At 40.8% G+C, this 14383-nt stretch overlaps 1 protein-coding gene across 1 annotated transcript; it reads right to left on the reverse strand.

The window, feature by feature from the left end:
* Window positions 1-5009: 5009 nt before the first annotated feature.
* On the reverse strand, window positions 5010-13234 carry Ptgs2 (prostaglandin-endoperoxide synthase 2). Its single transcript, XM_041663073.1, has 10 exons — window positions 13037-13234; window positions 12157-12273; window positions 11899-12042; window positions 11144-11287; window positions 10434-10615; window positions 9439-9522; window positions 9070-9316; window positions 8607-8893; window positions 8083-8230; window positions 5010-7831 (listed from the first exon to the last, which is right to left on the reverse strand). The coding sequence occupies exons 1-10, from the start codon at window positions 13086-13088 to the stop codon at window positions 7422-7424; spliced, it is 1815 nt and encodes a 604-aa protein (XP_041519007.1). The 5' UTR covers window positions 13089-13234; the 3' UTR covers window positions 5010-7421.
* Window positions 13235-14383: the final 1149 nt, after the last annotated feature.

The raw sequence follows: 14383 nt of genomic DNA on the forward strand, positions 1-14383 counted from the left end.
GTTCAAGGCTGTACAGATGGCTACGTGGTTAAGAGCCTGTTCTACTCCTATAGAGGACCTGAACTCAGTTCCCAGCACCCATGATGAGCAGTGCACAGCTGCCTGAAAGTCCAGCTCCAGGGAATCTAATACCTCTTGGACTCTTGGGCCCCTACACTCATGTAAACTAAGTATACACATACACAATCCTTAAAAATATTAAAAATAAATATTAAAAAAGACCTTTCATATTGGTGGTGCATACCTGTAATCCTGGCTCTTTACTGTAGAGGCAGGAGGAAGAGAACAAACTAGAGCCCAGCCTGATGCACACAGGGGCTTTCAGGCCAGCAGGGGTCATAATAAGACCCTATCTCAAAACAAAACAATGCAAAGGAGGGGCTGGAGAAATGGCTGCATGTTTAAGAGCACTTGTTCTTGCAGAGGACTTGGATTCCATTCCCACAGTCCACATGGTGGCTCACAGCTGTCTGTAACTACTGTTGCTGGGGATCCAGTACACTCCTCTCTTCTCTGTGGGCACCAGCAAAGTACCCATACACAAATAAAATAAAAGTTAAAAAAAAATGGGGCCAGAAAGACAGCTGAGTGATTAAGAGTCTTTTTGGCTCTTTCAGAGGACCCGGGTTTTCTTCTTAGCATCTATGTTAGGTGGTTTAGAACTCCAGCTCCAAGGGATCTGGTACGCTGTCATGGCCTTCATGGAATCTGCCCTATTTTGGCATTCTCTCTCACATATATACACACAAACACATAAACAAAAACAATAAAAATAAATCTTTAAAAAATTAATTATTACCTTCTCCCCCCAAAATGAAAATGTACATAGTGGTCATCTCTGCACTCAGAAGGGACAGGCTAAAGAAGGAGGATTTATGTGATTTTGAGGCCAGCCTGGGCTACCTGATGAGAACCAGGCAAGCCAAGGCTATATGTCTTAAACAAACAAGCTACTTGCAATTTTGAAACAACAAAAGAAAGCTATCCCTTCACAGGAAGTTACAAAGAAGTGAGCAGGGAGGGAGATAATTTCACACCTCCATGAATGCTGACACCTTCATAATTACAACACAATATCCAACCCAAGAAGCTGATGTTGGCACAACTCACAGAGCTTACTCATATCTTCCACATTCACATGTGTTAGTCAGAAGATATGTTGATGCATTTTTTGTCACAGAACAAAATGGCGGACTCTTCTACAGAGGATATCTCGGCTTGCAAGCATGCTACTATTTCTTCAAGAATCACCAGACAGTCTTCTCTTTCTTTTTAATAAAGTCTCTCTTTATTCATCCCTTATGTATTTTAGTGACTTTTAAATATATTTAGTATTCCGAAAGATGAATATATGAGACAAGGTTTTTTCCCCCATGGGTATAAATGTATAGAATGAGAACAAAGGAAACACACAAAAATAACATCATGTAAGACAGCAATGGATGCTATTAAGAACATCAAATAACCTGAGAAGTATAATCTAAGAAGTTCTTTTAGTTTGATTAGAGGAAGCCATTCTGAGGATGGGAAATTTGAGCTGAGATTGAATGATCAGAAAAGGCAGAGCCATATGAAAATCTTCAGGAAAAAATATAAAGAGTGGCAACATCTTAAGAATTATTGCTAATAAACAAATCATAAGAAGACAATATAACAGGTGTAGGAAACATGGGTGTGCTTGTGGTTCAGATGTGGCTTGCTACTAAAACTCATGCTGAAATATAATTTGATTATTTATATATATCAAGGTGGGTGAGGGCTCATGAGGTCTCTGGATCACAGGGCTCTACAGTAAAAAGGGATTATTGTACTTCCCCACTCCACTATTAGCTTGACATAGCCATGTCCTTCCCCATTCCACAGTCTGTCTGCCTTTTCGTCAGCCCATTTGCCCACTTTTCCTGCATCAGTTGATGTATATGGGGCAGAAGGACTTCCTAGCTTGAACTTCCTAACTTCTAGAGCCAGGAGCAAATTACCAGTCTCAAGCATTCTGTCACAACACAGAAAATGAAATACAGCAAGCAAGGGAAGCATAGTGGATGAGCTCAGTTAGGTAGACAGGGAATGAACGATTGAGAGGATAAGGGACTCCAATTCATTGTATAGGAAGAAGTCACTGGAAAATCTCAGACACAGGAGAGCTATGACTAGATTGAGTTTAAAAATACATACTCTCATTAACATAAGAAGAATGCTTTGGACAAAAGGAAGAATAAAAAAGGTTTGTCCGTTAAAAGTCTGTTGTAAGACAGGCGGTGGTGGCGCACGCCTTTAATCCCAGCACTCAGGAGGCAGAGGCAGGCGGATCTCTGTGAGTTCGAGGCCAGCCTGGTCTACAAAGGGAGTTCCAGAACAGGCTCCAAAGCTACCGAAAAATTCTGTCCTAAAAAACCAAAAAAAAAAAAAAAAAGTAAAAAGTCTGTTGTAATGAATAGGTTGATACTGGTGGCGTTGGGGATGAAAGTGACAGAATCCCGGTTTGTTTGTTCAATGCCATCAACAGGGTTGCCACTAGGGCAGGTATGAGAGAGAAGAAAAGGCTTTTGTTTAAAAGTAGAAGATGGTAATTATCTAATTAACTTTAAATAATTATTGTTTGGCCATATGGTGCACGTATTGTTTAAGCAGAAATGGAGAATAAATGATTACATTTGTAGATTTGAGTGGATGGTTGCTAACTGCTGATAAGAAGCTAATTCTGGAAATTAAACATGGGAGTGATTACTATTTGAACTTAAGAGTTTGAGTACTATGGACATGAAAGATATTATGGTATGCCAACTTATAGATACAACAGAGGAACAGGAGAACATCAAACTGTGTCACAGTGTGTGTATGTGTGTGTGTGTATGTAAATGATAAATACAGATCTTGAGTTGAATGCTACTGAAGAGCTAAATATAGGAGAAGTTAAGTCAGGGACTAGACCTCATACCTGTAAAACCAACACTTGGGAGGCTGAGCTGGGATTGCCATGAGTTGGTTGTCACCCTGGGCTGCAATGTGAGACTTCGTCTTAAAAAAAAAAGAAAAACACTACAAAACAAACAACATGAAAAGAAGCATGTACCTGGGCATGATAGTTCATGCCTTTGACTCCAATACTCAGAGGTGGAGACAGGTAGATCTCTGTGAGAGACAAGCCTGACCTACTTAGAAAGTTTAATGCCAGCCAAAGCTACACAGTGAGATTCTACAGAGATAGAGAGATAGAGATAGATAGATAGATAGATAGAGAGAGAGAGAGAGAAAAGGAAGGAAAGAAGAAAATAGTCATTGAATGGCAGAAAGTAAGCAAAAATGTTCAAATTAAGTAGAATAGAAGAGTACAGTAGAAGACTGAGCAGATGGAGTGTGATTATGAGCGACAGACTGCTAGATGCAGAGGAGAGTAAGGATATAAGTGGGTGGTAAATAATGACACGGTGACGTTGGGGGGTCAGCAGTGGGCTCAGTGCACGTGTAAATCAGATGTGAGACTCTGAAGCTTAATAGGTAACCTGGACTGTAGGTAAGCCAAGGAGCAGGACGGAGATCAAGGCCTTTGAAGTGGTACAGAAAGTAATGGTGATGAGGTCAAGATGAGGGGCACAGGACTATAATGGGAAAATATATCGCTTGGAAAGAGAACACCAAGGGTCAGAAAGGTCAGCAAAGGTGTGAAATATGTGGCCCATGGAGTTATAGAAATTACGAAGACGTTAAAAAACAGGGAACACAGGAAGTCGTATATAGTGTTTTAATGGTTTGCCCAGCTGAGTCCAATCTGTTCCTGTTTGAACTTCTAAACTTCTATCGTTTTTATATATTTGTGCACTTGTGTGTGTGTTTTTGTTGTTAGTTGGTGTTTTGCTTTATTTTGATAGTGTCTCATATGTAGCTGTAGCTGGCCTGAAGCTCACAGAGATCTACCCACCTTTTGTCGTTTAATTGCTGGAATTAAAGGGTGCACCAGCGTGCTGGACTGACTTCCATTTTCTTTCTATTTTCTCCTCTTTTCTTTTCTTTTCCTTCCCTCCATCTCCTTTCATTTGAACTTCCTTTTCATATTTTGTACCTCCTTTGTAACACAAATCTTTGTCTTTTTTAAAAAATTAAATTGCATTTTTATTTATTTATTTGTGTGTGTATGTGTGTGTGTATGTGTGTGTATGTGTGTGTGTGTATGTGTGTGTGTGTATGTGTGTGTGTATGTGTGTGTGTATGTGTGTGTGTGTATGTGTGTATGTGTGTGTGTGTGTGTGTATGTGTGTGTGTATGTGTGTGTGTATGTGTGTGTGTGTATGTGTGTGTGTATGTGTGTGTGTATATGTGTGTGTGTATGTGTGTATGTGTGTGTGTGTATGTGTGTGTATGTGTGTGTGTGTATGTGTGTGTGTATGTGTGTGTGTATGTGTGTGTGTATGTGTGTGTGTGTATGTGTGTGTGTATGTGTGTGTGTGTATGTGTGTGTGTATGTGTGTGTGTGTGTGTGTGTGTGTATGTGTGTATGTGTGTGTGTGTGTGTATGTGTGTGTGTATGTGTGTGTGTATGTGTGTGTGTATGTGTGTATGTGTGTGTGTGTGTGTGTTTGTGTGTAGAGGTCACAGAACAACTCATAAGTGTTAGTTTGCTTCCACCATGGGGATTTCCGGAACTCAATGCACCTTTACACACTGACCCGCCTCACCTGCCCAGTCTGCCTTTTATATATCACGTTTACGTCTATATTAGGCAATGAAAGAAAGCCTGTTGGTGTTTCCTATAGCACAAAGCACATATTTTAACAGTTCTTCAGCAGCTGAGATAGTAAGTGGTGACTCTTGGAAGAGTCCATGGGACCAAAGGCAGAGCCATTTCATTAAGGGGCAGTCTAGATTTTTCTTCTTTGGTGTGGAAGACAGAACCCAGGGCCTCCTAAATATTAGGCAGTCGCTCTACCACTAAAGCTGCATTTTACTCCTATCGTGGATGAAAGAACACAAAACGATGGTTTTAAGAATCATCAGTCAGAGAAATCAGTGCACAAATATAAAGAAACAATCAAATTTTATTTTCAGAAGTTTTCAATTCTTAAATAGTATAAAAATAAACAAGCATTTGTTCTAAGACTTCTTTTTCACATAAGTTAATTTAAACACACGCTTCCTTCAGGCACTGTGACAGTCACACTCTTAACCTGGATTTCCAGGCTCGGTCATCAGGTTCACGCTCACAACAATCACGTTGACTTGCTTAAAAACAGAATCAATGACATTAACAGTTTTTATACATTTTTTCTAAAGTCGATTATCTTTTCGTCTTAAATGTTTTAATCTTTAAAACATTTTGTGATATCTTTGCAATAAAAGAAATTTCTCCTTTCTCTTAGTAAGACACATTTTTTAGTTATTTACATAAATATTATGTTTAATCAATTCTTGATTTGTGAATACTAAAGCCTATAGTGCTTTGAAGATAGTTTCTTAGTAAGGTAAGTTTTAACTAATTAGTAAAGCACCTACAGGGCCTTCCCAATGTCTAAAATGACAGTCTTTATAACACACATAGGTGACACAATGTTCTCTGCAGTCTGCTATAGAGGTAAATTCAAACTTTAGACTTCTCAATATACCAGACTAGTCTTCTTAAAATTTACCCACGAACATTAATCTCATCATTTTGCTTGATTGTTTCCACAGGAATTCAGAGAGGTAATCGTAAGAACAAGGTACATTGATTCTGACACAATGCAAAAACAAACACGTGTAGGCTTAAACATAGTTTATAACAATAATGTCTAAAAGACATAATTATCCTCAATAAATTAAGTAATATACAGTACCTCAGCTGATAATGAGATGTAGGATGATCATCATTATTGTTTTATATTTATCACTATTGCCCAGAACTACTCACTAACTGACTTATTTGCAAGTAAGAAAGCCATTCTTCACAACAAGAATGTAACTGTCTTGCCACGGACCCCCTGCATTTCCATATAAGGTACTGGCATCTTTGGTTGGATCCTTCAGTAAAACTAATTATAAGTAAAAATGTCTGCCTTTTGCCTAAAATAGATTTATTCCTCCAAAGGGGAGCTACCTAGCAGTCCTGAGCTGAGGTTTTCCTGAATGTAAAACTTCAAGTAGAGAAAATATTAATAGAGGCTATAGAGAGAATAGACCTGATATCAAAAACCCGGAAAATAGCAACAAAAAAACAAAGCTTGGAAAACTACAAAGAAAAACCTATCAGCAGTTACTCATAAACAATGAACGAACAAACAAACAAACAAACAAAAAACTGGCAACAAGAAAAAGAAATAAGAGGAGCAGGATGCTGGCATCCAGGCTGGACTCACACAGTGTACGAGCCTACTGCACTTCGGGTAGCATGAAAAGGAACAAATTTCACTGTTTTGAAGAAACTCACATGGCCACTGATGTTTTGCACTGTGAGAGTGACTGTTACATCATACTGTGCAGGAGAAAAACTGTGTAAGCCCAGCTTGGTAAGTCACACAGCAAAAATCTGTTAGGACCAGGCCAGCATCACTAAAGGATCAAAAAATATCCTTCAGAATTGTAACCCCAAATGTGATCTTTAATTTGGAATCCTTTTCTGTTCTTGGTTGTCTTTTATTGCTAAAGATTTTGCTTGCTACTATTCTTATAAACCAACTCTTTAAAGAACATGCTTTTAAGACAGGGCAGCAGGAGCCCCAGCACCTTCCTACACTGGCATCTTGACTCATGAGGAACGTCTTACCACTGCAGTAAGTTGCTGAGAAAAGAAAAATCCCTGCCATAGCATTTTCACCATCAATCACAATGTAATTTCTACTAGTTTGAGAGACTTGTGTTTATGATAGCTGTTTTCTGGTGTGGGTCCAAGTTTAACAGCTTAAGAAAGTAAGGATATTCAAATGTGATCCGAACTCTCAATTTAGAAATTGCAAAAGATTTGCTTTAAGGCTGTTTTTAAAATTGAACGCATTCGCAGGATCTGTCTTAAATGTTCATTGAAAACTGAATTTGTACCCTTTTGCTTTCTGAGATAAAGATACGCAAGATTTCTTTAAAATTCCACATTAGCTGCTCCTCATGTAGCAAGGAAGATACAGTCCTAAACAACAGTGTAGATACTTGCAGCATTTTTTCATCTTATAACAGCATCAAACATCGTTCCTCTGTTCTTATCAAAATAGACTACGAGATGAAATTCAAGTAAAAAGATATCAAAATTCACTTCCCACTGGTTTATGTAAAAGAATGAAAACTGTTTCTCTCTTTCACTTGAGGGCAACACGTATTTAAAGTACAAACACAGGAATCGTCACAAATGTAACATTGTTCACGACATTGCCTTCTGTTATAGTGAAAAGGGCATTCAGTATAAATATTAAATAATTAAATTAAATTGTTCATATAAATAAATAAATATGACCAGTAGACGTCTACAGCTCAGTTGAGCGCCCTTTGATTAGCACTGTGGGGTTGAGGTCATCTAGTCTGGAATGGGAGGCGCTTGCATTGATGGTGGCTGTCTTGGAAGGTTGTAGATCTTGCACATTGAAGGAGGTGAAGGGACAGCCCTTCACATTATTACAGATGAGCGACTGAATGGAGGCAGTGTTGATAATCTTAAAACCCACTTCTCCTCCAAAAGTGCTTGGCTTCCAGTACTGCGGAGAACAGATGGGATTACCCATAAGTCCTTTCAAGGAGAATGGTGCTCCAAGTTCTACCATGGTCTCCCCAAAGATAGCATCTGGACGTGGCTTTTCCACCAGCAAGGCAGGATACAGCTCCATGGCATCGATGTCACTGTAGAGGGCTTCCAACTCTGCAGCCATTTCCTTCTCTCCTGGAAGATAAAGAAGACAGATACAGGCTATGTCAAACTAGGAAAAAAAGAAAATAGTTCTGTCTGTTGAGCAAAGGTTTTTTTCCCCATGCTCCCTAGCCCATTCCTATTCCCACCCCTCCTTCTCAATAAACTGAATCCTTAAAAGGGAGAAGAGAAGGAGGAGGAGGTTCATCCCGTACCAAACTCTCTCCTCCTCTTTTCCCATCTCATCCTTGATCCTTTTAGGGATTTCAGAAACCAGCTCTCACCTGTAAGTTCTTCAAATGATGTGTAAGGTTTCAGGGAGAAGCGTTTGCGGTACTCATTGAGGGACTGGTACTTCATCTCTCTGCTCTGGTCAATGGAGGCCTTTGCCACTGCTTTTACTGCAGCTGGAACATTCCTACCCCCGGCCACCTGAGGAAAATGAAAAGTACAATGCAATTCTTAGGCATATTCCTGTTGTCCTACGTCTTGGCCTCAACACCTCTAGTCTGTAATGGACTTGCCTTTTACAGTTACAAAAAGCAAGCTGATAGCCATGTCTGAATATTTACTTCTGTAATCTACGAGAAGATTGCAAGCTTTTTCAAGTATTAGTTTTAAGATAATGTGTTGTTATCTGCCTTGATAATTGAAGACCAAAACTATAGCCTGTCAAAAATCTAGGTTTCATATTTCAAAAACCAGTAGAACATCTGGTGATTCTCTTAGTAAAGGGAAAATTATCTCTATGACAGAAATCCAAAAGTTCCTGACCGGCTTGTTCTTGCTTTTCAGGAATGATGCTTACCCGGCCAGCGATCTGTCTGGTGAATGACTCAACAAAGTGGGTGAGTCCGTGCTCGATGAGGATGGAGTTGTTGTAGAGGAACTGCTTGTAGCTGTACTCCTGGTCTTCAATGTGGAAGCTGTCAGGCAGCAGGGGGTGCCAGTGATAGAGTGTGTTGAATTCGGCTGCGATGCGGTTCTGATACTGGAACTGCTGGTTGAATAGCAGCTCCGGGTCGAACTTGAGTTTGAAGTGGTAGCCACTCAGGTGCTGCACGTAGTCTTCGATCACAATCTTGATAGTCTCCCCTGTTGCACAACACAGAGTTTATTTTCCTTACTGTCAAACGGTAGGTATGTTCCCAGTCATGTTCATTCTCACCCTTCACAACAGACAGTCAAAACATAGCAAAGGTAACACATGAGTTTTTCTTTTTGGGGGAAGTGGGAAGGGGAGATGGTTTTATTGATTTTCTCTTGCTCACCTATCAGTATGAGCCTGCTCGTCTGGAAGAGCCGTTCATCGTCCCACTCAGGATGCTCCTGTTTAAGCACATCACACACTCTGTTGTGCTCCCGCAGCCAGATGGTGGCATACATCATCAGACCAGGAACCAGACCAAAGACCTCCTGCCCCACAGCAAACCGTAGATGCTCAGGGGTGTGAGGGGGGTAGATCATCTCTACCTGGGTGTCTTTGACCGTGGGAGGATACACCTCTCCACCAATGACCTAAACCACCACAATAATAATAGCAGAGAGTTAAAACAATGAACAAACCAGCAAACACAAGAAGCAGTTTTAAAATGTAAGTGCAATGGCAGGTGACAATTCCTAAAACATGAGGAACATACCTGATATTTCAGTTTTCCATCCTTGAAAAGGCGCAGTTTATGTTGTCTGTCTAGGGTTTCGCCATAAATGTGATTTAAGTCCACCTAGAAAATTATGGAGAAATTTCAATTTGTTGATGTCTTACTGTCATTTGTTATGAAATTTTAATGATTTGGGTGTCCTTAAAATTCAACAAATGTTTTTTAGATTTATTTTTCTATGTATGATTATGTACATGCCTGATGCCCATAAAAGTCAGAAGGGGGCATTAAAGCCCCTAGAACCGGAGTTATAGTTGGTTGTGAACTACCATGTGGGTGTTGGGAACTAAAGCCAGGTTTTCTAGTGTTCTTAAACACTGAGTTATCACAAGTCCAACAAATGACTTTTTCATAGCCACAAAATACAAAAATAATTCGTTTTCCAGAGCTCCAAACCTTTATGTCTCTATTTTATTAATTAGTTCATTTATTTTACAAATTGACTGTAGCCTGCCCTTCCTCCTCCTCTCCTCTTTTCTGTCCTCCTTAATTCACTCCGTAAATCTCTTTATGTTGAATAATATTGGTATCTTATATTAAATATGGTACATGCCTCATTATAACCATGATAGTTACTTTTATATTATTTAAAGCAGCATAATCAGGGTGCAGGGTTTTGTTTTTTTTATTTCTGGAGGACTAGGCCTCTACCTCAGTGGCAGACGCCAGTGCCTAGCAATCACAAAGTTCTAAGTTCTACTTCCCAGTTTACCAATCATTAACTAATTAAGTTTTGGAAGATGTAGCATTTTTTTGTAGACCAAAATTTTAAGTTAAAAATGTAAGGACAATTTACATTATATATCTCTGTATGTCTGCTTATTTTTACTAAACTAGTGAATGAAAACAGAACACTCTATTATGGTTCTAGTAGATTTGACAGTTATATAAAAAATGGGCGTGATTTGTTTGGCATGGCAAGATGTCAGCATTTCCTAAGGATTTGCTTTAATTCGGAGTTAAGCCTATCTTACTCCATGGCCCAGTCCTCGGGTGAACCCAGGTCCTCGCTTCTGATCTGTCTTGAAAAACTGATGAGTGAAGTGCTGGGCAAAGAATGCGAACATCATATTCGAGCCTTGAGGATCAGGGATGAACTTTCTCCTTAGAAGAACTTTGTCCAGAACTTCTTTTGAGTCAGGAAGCTCCTTATTCCCTAAAACATGGAGATTCTAGAGTCAAAACCCATTCAAAGATTTGCTGAAGCAAACTGATGACTGTCTGATTCATCACCTATAAACATAATCTCAAGGAGGATCATAATGCCAATAAAACAGTTTTGCTTTGAGTCACAGTTTTATGCTTGTACCCCAGGCTGGACTTAAACTCACGCTCTGTCCCAGGCTGGCCTTGAATTTATCAGTGCTTTGCCTGAAGTCTATCTAGTACTGAGATTACAGGCAATGAGCTAGCTTGCCAAGAATACGAATTAACTTCTAAGATACTGGGAACAACTTATTGAATAGATTTACCAATTTCAGCTAATACCAATTCGATGTAGCACAATAGACTAATGTTAAGACATTATATCAAAATGAAGATTTACTTTTATGGACGAGGCACTTAAATATCCTTACTAAAGCCTAAAGCATGTCAGTTTTAAACAAGTGATGACCCAAGGTCAATTCTAAGTACACACACAAGCGTAGCTGCAATCGCTACCTTTCTGGTGCTTTTCACTCACCTTTCACACCCATGGGAGTCGGGCAGTCGTCGGCTACCGGAGGAAGTGCTCTGGTGTAGTAGGAGAGGTTGGAGAAGGCTTCCCAGTTTTTGTAACCATAGTGCACGTTGTAAGTTGGCGGACTGTCAATCAAATGTGATCTGGCTGGAATTTTAAGGAAAAGAAAATGATTGGCCATCATATGAAAAAGCAAGTGAATGTTAATTATCGCTGTGCAATGTGGGAAGCATGGAGATTGGATTTCATTCAGACAAGGACACCCTGCCTTACAATGACTGCACTTTCACGAGCAGCTACTGCAAAAGCATCTTCGACAAAGCTAGGGCTTTACACAGGACATTATGCTCCAGTAGTCTTGGTTTCTCAGGTCCCACCCACTCCCTCCTCCATAGCTGATGACCAGTTGGGCATGGCACTCACTTAGAACTATAGAGCGTTATTTTCTCTTCTCACCTAAAGCTGGATCCACCACTTGTTTTAAAGGGTGCTGCATGTTCCGAACAATTCTGGGAGCCATAGGTATTCAATAAACAAATAAAGCATATTTCCTCCACGGGACTGAAGGTCGGAGGTCATAAATAGGATCCTGACTACAGGATCACATATCAGTATTTTGGGCATTTCCAGGGAGGGGTTGGGGATTGAAGAGGTGTGTTTCAAGCCATTTTGAAAAGGTTGGGAATATTTCTTGGGGTTGGGTTTCTAGGGCATATTTTTGTTGGCGGATGCTAGAAGCAAGGGAGGTTTGTACTTACATGTCAACACATATCTCATGATTGAACTTCGCAGAAAGGGAATGTTATTCACGATGTTCCAGACTCCCTTGAAGTGGGTTAGGATGTAGTGGACTGTGTTTGGGGTGGGCTTCAGCAGCAACTTGATTCTTGTCAGAAACTCAGCTGGAGAGCACAAGCACATGGGAGAAATTAGTGGGCCTCCCCCACAGGACACAAATATACAAAATGATGGTAACTGACCCATTCCAAAGGAAGAAACCCCCAGGAGAAACTTACGTATAGTGCAGTTTTCCCCGTAGAATCCTGTCCGAGTGCAATCACATTTATACTGGTCAAATCCTATGCTCATACATTCACCGCGGTTTTGACAGGGGTTGGAGCAGCAAGGATTTGCTACATCAAATAAATAAATAAATAAACAAATAAATAAACAAATAAATAGATAAGTCCCTCTTGGTCGTCCTTATCTTAAGGATTTAATTGTGTTCCTATGGGTCTACTTGACAATGGTAAGTTAGAAACTCACATGTAGTCCCAGAAAAAGCAAAAGACTATATTAATTAAGTCTGTCTCATCACGGGGCTGTAAATGTAGAAATAAGGGCGGAAGACTAACTTCACATCTCACAGTACTAACGTTTTCACAGTGACGTCTTGGATGATCAGATTAGACTTGTTAGTGAACACGTTCAAAATTAAAATGGATTGAGCTAGTACATTAGTCAAAATTTAGTGTAAAGAAAACCAAAGTAAAACAGTTTCCTTTTAACATTTTGAATAACTTTTTGTTAAAATAAAAATGTCTTCTGGACTTTCCTGGGAGCAGAAAAGCGCTGGCAGGTATTTAAATCAATTGTTCCTGTTCAGTAGCCCCCACTGTTCACTTTGCATGTACTGATCATATCTTGTCTTACTATAATGACAACCTGTAAACTATTACGGCTATTTTTTGTTTTCTTTTTGCAAATGAGAGTGGCTCTCTGCTCGGTTGAGTAATTGGCCCATAACCTGAAAACCTGTGCCAAAAGCAAGCCATCCTTGCAGTTCGTCTGTACCCAAGTGGTCTAGACTCTTCGCCCCTGCGCAGCACCCCTGCACTAGGAAGAAGGGTCTGAGACGGAGATGGGACAGGCGTCTTAGGGCGCAGGACTACTTACCTGCGTGGCTGAGCGCCAGGGCAGCCAAGAGCAGCACAATTCGGAGGAGCATCGTGGAGGTCGCGGCGGCGGCGGCGGTAGTAGCGGAGCTGGCGGGATGCAGTGCCGAGTTCCTTCGTGGGCAGATTTCTGAGACTCCCGAAGCTCTTGCTCGCAGTTTGACAACTGGCTGCTAACGGGGAGAACCTCTCTTTTAAGCCTGAAAAGCGGCTCCCACGTGACCTTGTGGTGACTTGTTCTTTCCACCCACCCAGTCTTTTCCCTTCTTTCCCCGCAGGGTGTTGCGTAAGGGGGCTGGGCTTAGACCACGCAAAAGGATTAGTGAAGACGGCAAGCCGCCCTCTTCCCCCCCCGCCCCCTCCCCCCACCAGGAGCCTCGAGTTGTTACTGTGCACGCGCTCACGCTGGCTCTCGTTGGGGGTCCCGGTTTCCTCTCAGTCTCGCATCCAATGCTCTAGGTTGGGACCGAGAAGCGCGGGGATCCGAGGTCCCAACGCAGGGAATCCCCGCGCCACCCCCCGCTGGGTGCAGTCTGACGCGCGTGCTGCTCTGAACGCGCGCACACAGCTATCGTTTTTATTTCATGAAGTTTTTTAATGAAGTGAGAGAGCTGCTGCCAGGGTCCACATCTGTACTGGCGGGAGTAGGGTGAAGTTCCTCACAGAACTGGCCCCAGTCACCACAGTCCTAGCCGGCCCCTAGAATCGGCATTTCCAAGGGACAGAGTCTGAGCTTCACTTCATCGGAATGCTAAGTGCCCAGGGCATTGCTTTAAGGTATTCCCCCCTCCCCCGCTGTTGTGCTTTTATCATTTTGGTTGACAACTGTTTTCACAGGATATATCACTAGAAAGGAATTCTTAAGATGTACTTTTTGACTTTTTCTGTCCACGTTTTTGAAGAAGGCGTGTTTTGGAAATGGATCAAAAGCTAATACTTATTTTCTGATAACTGGCCTTATTCTGACTAAACCTAAAAACCCAATTCATTCTGAAGCATTGTTTGATAAGAAATTAATTGCATAGAAGGGTGATTTTGACAGTTTTGAATGTCATTCTGCTGTTTGGTGGTGGCCAGGGAGGGGTATGAGAGGATGGGATAATGAAAAACAAGCAAAATAAGAAAGTTAGGAAACTAAAAATTCATTAAATGTTATGTTCTTAACATGAATGGAGGAAAAGATGACATACAATCTGAAATTAAACTATATTTTCAGGAAAATTAAGTCAGCAAAATGGTTTGAGGCAGACTGGGCAACACAGCAAGACCCTGGCTCAAAACAAAACAAAATAATTTAAAGAGAGAAAATAAAACAATGAATGGGGGGGGGGCATGAGAAACAACACTT

The sequence above is a fragment of the Microtus oregoni genome, unplaced genomic scaffold, assembly GCF_018167655.1.
Source record: "Microtus oregoni isolate MIOR12 unplaced genomic scaffold, Mior012 000013F_ref0000133, whole genome shotgun sequence".
NCBI classification, from domain to species: domain Eukaryota; kingdom Metazoa; phylum Chordata; class Mammalia; order Rodentia; family Cricetidae; genus Microtus; species Microtus oregoni.

Bases quoted from the DNA above. Each gene is read 5' to 3' on its own strand.
- Ptgs2 (XM_041663073.1), bottom strand. From the start codon at position 13,088: ATGCTCCTCCGAATTGTGCTGCTCTTGGCTGCCCTGGCGCTCAGCCAC. The intron at 12,043-12,156 runs GTAAGTTTCTCC...TGTGCTCTCCAG, and splicing joins CGGGGAAAACTGCACTATAC to CTGAGTTTCTGACAAGAATC. The intron at 10,616-11,143 runs GTGAGTGAAAAG...TCCATGTTTTAG, and splicing joins GACTCCCATGGGTGTGAAAG to GGAATAAGGAGCTTCCTGAC.